This window comes from Sinocyclocheilus anshuiensis, unplaced genomic scaffold (assembly GCF_001515605.1).
Source record: "Sinocyclocheilus anshuiensis isolate Anshui unplaced genomic scaffold, SAMN03320099.WGS_v1.1 scaffold355, whole genome shotgun sequence".
NCBI lineage: Eukaryota > Metazoa > Chordata > Actinopteri > Cypriniformes > Cyprinidae > Sinocyclocheilus > Sinocyclocheilus anshuiensis.
In genome coordinates, this window is record NW_015549571.1 from 1,414,762 (window position 1) to 1,426,549 (window position 11,788).

The 11,788-nt window shown below is 34.7% G+C and overlaps 1 protein-coding gene across 1 annotated transcript in view; it reads left to right on the forward strand.

The window, feature by feature from the left end:
- The first annotated feature begins 3,547 nt into the window (after positions 1-3,547).
- LOC107657397 (histone acetyltransferase type B catalytic subunit) overlaps positions 3,548-11,788 on the forward strand; it is a 21,295-nt gene continuing 13,054 nt past the window's right edge. The window contains exons 1-6 of the mRNA XM_016445449.1: positions 3,548-3,602; positions 3,792-3,943; positions 4,846-4,917; positions 5,667-5,742; positions 5,864-5,984; positions 11,749-11,784. Of these exons, the coding sequence (XP_016300935.1) occupies positions 3,937-3,943; positions 4,846-4,917; positions 5,667-5,742; positions 5,864-5,984; positions 11,749-11,784 (312 nt within the window). The 5' untranslated portion in view covers positions 3,548-3,602; positions 3,792-3,936. The remainder of the gene's footprint in view (positions 3,603-3,791; positions 3,944-4,845; positions 4,918-5,666; positions 5,743-5,863; positions 5,985-11,748; positions 11,785-11,788) is intronic.

Here is an 11,788-nt window from a genome sequence, read left to right on the forward strand (position 1 = left end):
AAGAAGGGAAACCAGTCTGTAGTTCTCTAAAAGAGATATTTAAATATTAAAAGAACTGCATCTATTTTCTGGGCATTAACAGTGAAAAACAGTGGAAACGTTCAATGAAATGTTCAACAGAGAACACCAGGGGCTGTTGTGTGTAGCTCTCACATTGTAATCATATTTATATTTTCAGTGTGAGAAAGGCTTGAATCATCATTTAACTGTAAGTGATACAAGCGGTTGACGTGTCCATCACCGTCCGCACACACACACATATCTCCAGTCACACCTAATGCTTCCAGAGAAAACATTAATTCCAAACAATTTATTTAACAGTTTCGTTATACACTTCACATAATTAAGCACAAGTTCAGCTTGATAAGCCTAAAGTACTTCATCGCTAAACCAAGCACGTACCCAGCGCTGTGGTGAAATTCAGCTCTTGCTAGCAGTGGTTCCTTTACACATTAAAGCAGTCTTAATTTCAAAGAGCTATTAATTATTTCATGTGACAAGGGGGGTATTAAAATCATAACTCCATCAATTATAGATTTGACCATTTACGGGCGAGGTTAACTATGCAGTGATGTGTGTTGAGAGAAAGGCTTTTAAAATGGAACTGGGTTAAATTGAACAGCTCACTGTTGAGTGTAATGAACAGTGTCAAGTGCGCTCAATGACTGCTGCTGCTGCTAACAATGCAATTCAACAATACTTACTTAATAGTTATTTTCTTCAGAGACAATGATATTATAATTCAAAGCACACTGTAACCTATAAAGCACATAATAATAACACACACATGTATAAGCTCGGAAATCAGTGTCACATACTGATACTGTAGCATACATGTGGGGAAGTCATGGCCTAATGGTTAGAGAGTCGGACTCGTAACCCAAAGGTTGTGGGTTCGAGTCTCGTACCGGCAGGGATTGTAGGTGGGGGGAGTGAATGTACAGCGCTCTCTCCCACCTTCAATACCACGACTGAGGTGCCCTTGAGCAAGGCACCGAACCCCCAACTGCTCCCTGGGCGCCGCAGCATAAATGGCTGCCCACTGCTCCGGGTGTGTGTTCACGGTGTGTGTGTGTTCACTGCTGTGTGTGTGCACTTTGGATGGGTTAAATGCAGAGCACTAATTCCTAGTATGGGTCACCATACTTGGCCACATGTCATGTCACTTCACTTCATATGTGTAATTAATGCTGTCATTAGCCTTCTAGAGACACCAGAAGACACAAGTTAAATGCCAGAGGTTAGTCAGACCAACACATCAGAGTAAACACACTGCTAAAAGAGCAAGCGTTTTCCAATCACAGCAAAAGTAATTAATTAATTCAGATTTGTCTTCAATTCATTTGTTTAGTTATACAGAAAAAAAACATTTTTATATTTCAAACATTCTGAAGTCTTTCAGTTCATTTTGTATTTTTCATTTTTATTGTTTAGATTTTTGATATGTAGAAAAAACGAGACTGTAAATGTTTATATATATATATATATATATAGAGAGAGAGAGAGAGAGATTGTATGCATTGAAATCATTATTTGTATTTAATTTAATTCAATTTTTACACACAATTTTAGTTTTTTATTTAATTAATTATGATTATCACTAAATATTTTATGTTAATTTTATTTTGTTTGTGCACTATATTTAATTGATTTACAATTATGTAATTAATAATCTTAGGTTGGTGCAATGTTTTCTTTTTTTTTTTTTACTAGGTTTAATTAATTTTCCTAAGTTACTTTTTATAAATTGATTCAATATTTTTGTATTATACATAGATTCAAGAAAGTGCAGAACTCAAATGCAACAGATGACACAATATTTGCCAACACATTAACTTCTAAACACAAATGTTTAAATTTGATACATTCTTTTTGTTAGCATTTTCAAGAAAAAAAATACAATTTAGAAAAAAAAACACACTGAACAAGGTATTACATTATTTTCCTAGTTTATAACATTGATTCACAAATAAACCAACAATATAAAAAGAGGGAATGAAAACTGAGGGAGCAGAATAGAAATGGAAGGCTTGTTGCATATGAGCACAAACATGCTTGAAATTGCTGTAAATTCATATATTTTAAGTTGAGAAAGATGGTCTTTGAAAGATGTAATGGAGGTTCAGAGATGACCACTGCATGCCTCCTCCTCATATCTGGAGCAGAAGTGGGTTTTCCCGGGGTCACAAATCAGTCGACATGTTTTACTCTTCTCTGGTTCTTAGAGGTCATGAACGTGCCTTCAGTAAACCATAATCCAGTACTGTTAGGAAATCAGTCAGGATATTACAGACACAAGCAGTTTGAGCTCAGGACCACCATGGCAGGGATAATGACACAGAATTTCTCAGGGTCAGTCTGCACAGCCGCTCCAGCCTCCACTCCGGAAAGGTCATGTGTTTTATTGAGCTCCCACACTGTCTTCCCCGTTTGGGGGAAATTTCCCCTGTGTATCTAATCTATGAGTCCACTGACATAACGGCCCACTTCATAAAGGCCCAATTTAGTGTTTGACAACATATTACATCTTACCTGATCTCTCTCTCTCTCTCTCCCAGAGCTATTTTATGATCATCTAGGACAAATTTGGTCAGATTATAGAGACTAACCCGGTTATTTATTGGATCTGATTGAACTGTCTGTTTTCATAAATGCCTGATGATGGTGGCTATACTTGCTACTTTTCTGGAAACGTTTCTTCAATGATTATCTTATAATTTCATCATCAAAAACCACTCAAATTTATTTAATTAATACTTCTGCAAGAGAATCTGACATAAAATCTTACATTGCTACTACAATTTATTTCCAAGATAGCTTATTGTGGTAAACATGTTCAGGATTTTATTCACCATACTGAATGGACTGTTATAGGACTGTTAAGATTTATTAATAAGTTTTTTGTAGCATTTTAATTTAATTTAATTTAATTTAATAATGTAATTTAATTTGATTTAATTTTATTTGGTTTTGTTTTGTTTTGTTTTATTTTAATTTAATTTAATTTTATTTAATGTAATAATTAATTTAATTTAATTTAATTTTATTTTAATTTAATTTTAATTTAATTGAATTGAATTTAAATTAATTTAATTATTTAATAATTTAATTTAATTTAATTTAATTTAATTTTAACCCTTCTCTATTTCTCATTATGTAAACAAATATTGTTCTATTATTTAAATGGCAAAGTATTTAGGCTATTGAAAAATGTAGTATTTCTGTAATGCCTTTAATTTATGCTTATATTTAAAATATTAAATATAATAAATATTATTTAAATATAGCCTACTAAATAAATATTTAAATAATAAAAAAAAATGTATTAGCCTATATTATTTTAACTAATTTAAAACAATTTGACTATTTGAATGGATTGTCATGAATACTCACAGTCCCCAAAAAATCAAAATTATCCTAAAACAGGCTTCATTTGATTTATTTGTTAATTTACATGCCACTTTAAGGTGGTAGTTTCGCCATTTATGATCACGTGGTTCTTCATTTTGAAACCGGATGTTGTTATTATCTGCATTTAAAACTAGGGGGCCCAGCTAAAGTCTTTTTATTTTTTTTTGCACATAAAAATCATCCTCCATAAGGTAAAGCACCTTGATATCTTTAATACTGATTGAGTAAGGCGAAATTATGTCAAAGATTGAAATCGTAGTGAAATTAATGGTTGAAATCAAACTTTTGATGCTTGTTATCTCAATTAGATTTTGAGACTTTAGCCTGGATTTCACAGACAGGGTCACATTTATTCTATTTGTTTTTATTGCGCTACTGAGGTAAGGTTGAGAGCACAGCGGTGCTGCTGTCAAACTTGATGCTGCCTCGATGAGATTTCCTCCAATGGCGTTAACGAGCGGAAGCACGTGGGTAAACAGGAAGTAGTTTCGGCATTTGGCGGGTTGAGCGGAGAAGACGTGCAAAATGGCGGGTGAGTGTTAAAACCCTCTATAATAGCGGCTCTGTGTTTCTTACTGCTGCTGTTGTGAAGCGCGTGTGTTTGTGTGATGTTAGAGCTCGAGCGGTGCTGTGTGCTGATGTCTGGGAGCAAACAGATTAAAGGAAAGAGAGGGTTTAGCTGCGGCTAAATGCTAATCATCACACAGATGAGCAGCACATGTTTGTTTACATGGTTATGGGTTTGTTTTTAATGTCAGATATACTAACACACGCGAACTCACAATATCCCACAGATGAAATATTGTACATTAGGATGATCAGACGGGTTGCATCTGCAAGTTAACTCGCTGTATGCAGTGTAATAGTGCTGTGTCTAACTTATGTGAGCTGTCAGTGTGACCGGCATTAGATATGTTCATGTCTGTGTATCTGAGATTATTAAGAGTATATATCTGCCAAGTAGAAGTAAAGATACATATGTGTTAAAAGATGTATTCATTGCTAGATAGTGATATATTGCATACACTTGGGTCCAATGCAGATGCTGCTATTTAGCATTTTTGTACATTTTTGTCATTGCAAATTATACAAATATCACTATAGCAAGTCTTAGTTGAGCAACTCGAAACCTGATGATCCGGTTTTCCAGCATGACTTGAGATGTTTCGAACAGCAATGGAAGAAAATCTTATTTTCTGTACAAAGAAGTTTAAGTTTGTTATATTTGATTAGTGGAGTTATGTTATGTTAGGCAGTAACACTTAAACGCCACTACATTCATATTGTATTAATCCGTGAAACTGTAGTCCAGCAGCAGCCGCATTATTGTATTGTTATTGTATCATATTGTATCTTCATGTCTGATTTGTGTAGCTAATGACTTTTTTATTTACGCTGTTATGATAGATATGTTTCTCTGTGCCTTTCCTCCAGCTATGAATGACATGGAGAAGAAACTTGCGGAGTATAAATGCGACACCAATGAAGCTGTATGTCTGAAATTAGGTAAATCATTAATCATCACTTAAAAAGAAAAATGTCTAACATAAATAAAGCAGTAGACTGAATCTTTTGTTGCATGATCATTTATTGTTTATATTCAGAATGCTTTTATCCTGCTGAATAATAGAAATCAACATGAAATGAACCATTTTTATTTATTTTATTATTAGCTAGCGCGGTCAGACGATTAATCGCGATTAATCGCATGCAAAATAAACATTTTTGTTTACATAATATATATATGTGTGTGTGTGTGTTGTGTATCTTTATTATGCATTTATAAATACAAACATATGCATGCATATATTTAAGAAAAATATGTTATGTTCATATATTAAATATATGTATATATAATATAAATTATATGAGTATAAATATATGCATGGAAATATTTTCAAAATATATACTGTATGTGTGTGTATTTATATATGCATAATAAATATACACAGTACAGTACACGCACATATATTATGTAAACAAAAACTTATTTTGGATGCGATTAATCATTTATTATTACATATTACTGGTCGCAGTTCTAGACGATTCGTCAATAGATGTTATTCCAAATCTTAAAAATGTTTGTCTTTGTCATCTTACCTAAAATATTAACTTGTTTTTCATCTGAAACAACTTTCATTTTCTACTGATGCCACTTTGGTTGTGAATGGATAATAATTTGGCTCCATCTAATATGTAGTGCCCACCTTCTATTCAGTTCCTAGTTACTAAAATGATTATTTTGTCTGATGTAGTGCGGTTCCCGGAGGATATAGATGACGAAAGCACAACGTTTCACCCTGAGTTCAGTCATCAGCTGTATGGAGATGAGTACGTATCACACACCATTGCATACTAGGCTCAAATGATATATGTTACAGTTGTGAGTGTTTTTTCTTGGCACCACTATTTTGACCCATTTGTTCAATCCTCGTGTTTTGTTTTTGCACAGTGAAGTGGCGTTTGGCTACAAAGGTCTTCAGATCCAGCTGTACTACAGCGCAGGGAACCTGAGCACCCTGTTCAAAGTCAAGTACACGGCCAGGGTCACAGACACGTTTGACTGCATGGAGGTACAACTCGTTCATTTGATGTCATACACATCCATCTCACTGACTGTGTTGACATGCACAGTTTTCATATGCACACAGTCCAGTGAAAATATACATTTGCATCACATTCTGAACAACATCTGCACAGATGGAGAGCAGCATTTAGTGTCATAACAGAGAGGAATCAGGCAGTTATACACCGCACTCCATACATGCACACCATGTGCCTTTCCAACATACGCAGGACTCATGGGTAGGAGCCAGTCAATGCAGACTTTATGCAAACTCTAAATATTTGATGTTTTTGAACTACTGTTGTTTCGAATTCTGATCATTTAAACATGTCAAGTCGATAATGTCATCCAGCTGACTAATATAGATTCATGTATAGATTAATATAGGTTTTTTTTTTTAAATAGTGAGAATGATTTGTGGTAGTCTTGAATTAATTACAACTGATTGTTATGTTATAATTGTAAGCCAGTCAATAATGTTTTGCATTGTTTTTGTTATGTAGGAATTACACATTAAAAATCAGTTATTTTACGGTACAAAAACAGTCCGTTATGCTGCTTGATATTGCAAACTGGTATTTTTGTTTTTGTAACATTCAAATTTATTTCAGTAGTAATAAAAACACTGGTTTGTAGCACAAATAGTTTTGCAGTTTAGTCTATTTAATATTTCAAGTTGTGACAGTAGAAACAGATCTTTCTTCTGAAGATCTAAAACCATAAAAAAAAACTTCACTTGCATTAAAATAAATATGAACTGAAATAAAATATAAAAGAGTAAACACTTTTTTTTTTTTTTTTTTTTTACATTTTGCCTGTAGTTGCCCTGGCAGAATTTGCCATTTTAATGTATTTACACTAAAATAACTACATCTGAAATAAAAATAAACAAAAACAATATACAAATGCGAAAAAAGGTCAATGACAAAAACATACAACAAATTACTGAAACTTTATTACTAAAAATAAAATGAAAATAGAAATTCTAAAAACAGAAACTAATTAAAATACTCATAAAAACTATAATAGCATCTCAATGAATACTAATGAACATCAGATTACAGAATATCAGAAAATGTAAAAAAAAAACATTAGGATGGGGCTCGATTCTGTCTAAATGTAACTTGCAGCCAATTGCAAAAAAGGGGCGGGAATTAAAGAAGTCAAGCATGTGTCACCAGAGAAAGGTCTGTCATTTAATGTCATTCAAATTCAATTTCAGGATACGAAAAGTTTTAAGAGCTGAATATTCTTCAAGGTTCTCACACTTTTTAACCAATAAAGTAAAAATACTTTTCCAGTCATTTGTGATTAAGGAAAATATTTTCTTAAATTACACTTTCAAAATTAGGCTATCTTCTATATCCAGGTTATTCTATACAGTGTAAAAAAAAGGTGTTGAGGGATGGATTTAAATAAGAAATATCTTGATTCTTAGTTTTTGGCTAATTTTAATGCTTGTTTTGTCTTATTTTAAGTCATTTAAGTAATCTTTGGTCCCCATATAAGTTTGCCGAGGCTCCTTTTTTGAGAACTGCTGGTTTAGAGGCATGGAATATACATTTACATTTATGCATTTGGCAGATGCTTTTATCCAAAGCAACTTCATAGGTACACATTTGACATTTTATCAGTCCTTGGGAATCGAACACATGTCCTTGACGTTGTTAGCGTCATGCTCTACTCTTTGAGCTACAGGAAAGCCCTTGTAGCACAAACCGGTTCGTTTTATTGTCAAGAGAATAATTGAAAACACCTTTTGTGTTCCACGGAAGAAAGAAAGTTTGTATTTGTGTTTTTTATGAGTACTATTCCCTTAAATGCCATTCACCTGTGTTGAGCAGGTGTATGACTTGCTAGATATCTATTCTACTTAGGGATGGGTACCGAAACCCGGTATTTAATCGGTCCCGGGGCTAAATTATGAAAGACCGGAGTATCGATAAGCTCTGACGTTAACGGTTCTGCTATCGTTACTAGAGAAATTAAGAAAACACACATACATTTATTATTGCTATGTATACATTATCTTGCAAATTCTATCTCACCAGAGTCGCCAGCTGTTTTTCAAACATTTGTCTATGATGCATGTTTGCTATTCGCAATTCAGAAGCGAGATCGCGCTCACGCGGAGGAGCTTCAGCATGCGCAACATGAAAGCCCTGTTTAATTATGATAGAAGAGAGAACTAAACATTCAAACTTCTGCTTACACTTTAGGCCTGTGGCTGTTTTAAGCAAATTTTATTTTTTTTATTTCGATTTTGGCTTCTAAGGATTATACAAAAGAAGACATGAGGTAAAGCTATTAAAAACTAGCTGCGTTTAGACTCTCATTCCATAATAAAACCCTTTACAGAGAGCAAATGTGTTTAACAGACACACTGACCTATATTGCAGCTCATCCTTTCTACAGTATTAGAACAAGCTTGCAGTTGCAGGGTAGTTGAATAAAATCAGACCTGAGCTTATTAGTATTAGACCTAATTATATATTGTGTGCTGACACCACGTGACTGTGTTTAGTGGCATCTCTGAATGTCTTCCACCTTTAAGCGTGGCATGTAAGTATAGCCGCTAAAGATACTTAAGGTGTTTATTGTTTGAGGATAGTTGATTTTATTATGTCTTTTATTTACAGCGCTTCACCGTTGCTCATATTGTGTTCTTTTTTTCATCTTTTTTCTTCGTAGATGATGTCTTTGATTAAAAGGGTTTTTTTCAGTGTAATTGGATTCAATGCTGTTGTTGAAGATGACGCATTCTCAAAGCTCTGAAGAGTCTCGGATCCTTAAGCGCCGTTAGTTAATACGGTAACGCCACAATGGCGTGCTTTTATTTGCGCGATTGAACAATTTGCCTGAGAATCTGTCTGTTTTTACCATTTTCTGTCTGCTCCGTTCTTGTCGTTCCTCTCTTCACTCCCATAATGCAGTGGTACAATAGTGAGTGTTACTGAGCTGCAGGTGCACCGATCCCCTTCTGATATTAGCTGATGTCTGAATGAGCAGGAATTAGCGGCGTGTTGCATTAGCCTTTTGTCGTGTGTTTTGTGGCCGTTGTGAATGAAGAGTCCTGCGACACAAGCGCAGCCCATCACGCGGCCAAAGGGCCCTGCTTAGCAACTTAATACAAAGTGTTCTCATGTCAGCCCCGCTGGAAATGGATACAATGCAAACATGGGTGCGCATTCTGCTGGGTAAAAAAATCCCAGAGAGGCTGGAGGAGGGGGGCGGCGCTATTGTCCGCCCCGGGGCCCGTGAATGGAGAGGGCAAACTCGTTTGATTGAGTTCGCTCACCAGCTTCACAACACAGGAGCCTATTATACATGTCCGGGCTTTTTTATTTTTTTGTTAAGTCGAGATCAATTCATTAAATTTTATTGCCCGGTGAGAAGCTGGGACACATTACGGTGGGGGAACTTCATCTGATATTCATGGTTTAAGATAAGTAGTGAATGTATTCAATTAAGTGGTCTTTCAGAGGAGGCGCAGGAAGAGGGGGGGCTGGAAACTCCTCAGCTGACATTGCTAATTGCCTAATGGGTCTCCTTTTTGTGCCACAAAAATATGTATTTTTTTCCTTTAATTCCTTTTTTCGCCGTGCCAATCACAGCTGAAGTATAGCTTAATGACAGAACAATAGGGAATTACTCTGTTAGGGCTCTTTTGTGATTATATGTAAGGCCGAGCGCCGGGGGAATAGACGCATAACTCATAAATGTGCCACTTCAGTTTATATGATTAAATTCAGCTGCTTTCACTGTATACTAGACACAGCTGAGTTAACCGCTCTCGCTCTGTGGGAGCTTGAAACGTGCTTTAGATTAAGATGAATGTGTGTTACTTCTATAGAAATGCACACATTCTGTCTCGTGTGCTGATGTTTGCCTTTAAACGGGTAGTTCGGCGCAATATTCTGCCGTTTTCTAACCCTCATGCTGTTCCATATACCAAAAAGTGAGGAGTTTAGTAGAATGTTCAAGCCGCTCTTTTATGTGCAACGAAATCTGACAGTGACCAGTGGCTGTTTAGCTCCTAAAAGGCCAAAAGACACTATTAAAGTAACCCAAAATGTCATATTCTTCATATGTAAATCATATTTAAAATATATTCAACAAGGATGCATCAAAATTAAAAAATTTCTAAAGATTTTTATTTCAAATAAATGCTAAAAAAAAAAAAACGAATAAAATGCATCAGTTCCCACAAAAATATGAAGCAGCAAAACTGTTTCCATTGTTAATAATCAGAAATATTTATAGAGCAGCAAATCATCTTATTAGAGTAATTTCTGAAGGATCACGTGTCACTGAAGGCTGGAGTAATGATGCTGAAAATTCAGAAATAACTTACATTTTACAATATGTTTAAATAGAAATCAACTATTTTGAACTGTAATAAATTTTCACAATATTGCCGTTTTTATTTTTAATCAAATAAATGCAGCCTTGGAGGGCAAAAGAAATCAGTTAATGTTAACACAGTTGTTTTCCACATATATTAGGGATGCACCGAAATGAAAATTCTTGGCCAAAGCCGAAATCGAACAAAATGAAACACTGGACCGAAGGCCGAATACCGAACAAGGTTTTTCAAGTTTTTTTCCCCCATGTATTTTGCCAAATTTTTTTACCATTGCATAAATTAAATAGCCAAAATGTGCTTTTTACTGTTTTGTCTTGCTTTTCAAAGAAAGAAAACCAATTACAAAACAACAATTTAAAAATATTTTACACTGAACATTTGTTAAAACTCTAGCAGACATTATACCAACAAAGCACAATTTAACTTAAAATTAATAAGTTAGTAAAATTATATTTTTTGGCCATCAGACTAGGCCTGTCACGATCACAACTTTTTGTTGTGTGATATATTGCCCCCCAAAAAATTGCAATAAGCGATATTATTGTAATTTTAAAGACCATTTTATGCCACTGAATATTTAATCATAATGTAACAGCATAATAATGCAAGAAGGCCTACACACTTCCAAATGACAACAAACTTTTAATTTTTAAGAATATTTAGATCATGGAAATTAAGTATCAAAATATTAGATACCTTAAAAAACCTGAATAAATAGTAAATAAACATTTTCTAACAAAAAGTGCAAAGTAGAAAAAAAAGAAAAATGCACAAAGAACTTGTATGGAGATTTTTCCATCTGCAGATTTTTCTCTGACCTTCTTTTCTCTGTAAATTAAGGCTGCACACTATTGCTGAAAAACACAATCACTACTCAGCAGTCAGATGTCTGTATGCACAAAGGCACAGATCCCTAAACAAGGAAGACATGCGATGCAGCACTAAACAGTCTCTCGCTGTCGGTGCTTGTAATGATTTTGCGTCTTTCTCGGACAGTTTAAATGCTTCCACACTGCCGACATGTTTGTTGCATTATAAAGAGTGCGCGCCTCTCACTTTATGCTGGTTGCTATTTGATCACGTCACGTCATTGTTCGGTACAATTTATTCGGTCTTTTCGCTTATTTTGCTATTTTCGGCCGAATAATTTTGGTTGCCGAACATTCGGTGCATCCCTAACATATACACTCTTTTTTTTTTTCTTTAAACTGAGTAAATTCAGTGTGACTTCAAATTCACATGGTTCTTTTCTTGTGATTCTTAGAAGTTTAAATATTGACTTGGTTTCTCTTGTTTGAAGTGTAATATACACTCTGGTCTCTTACATAAATGCTGTTCTCTCGTTGCAAATGTTGGTAGTTAGTCATTTAAAGGCAGCTCGCTCTTTCTCTGTGCTTGTTCTCAGCCAGATGATGTGGAGGGCAAGATCAGAGAGATCATTCCTG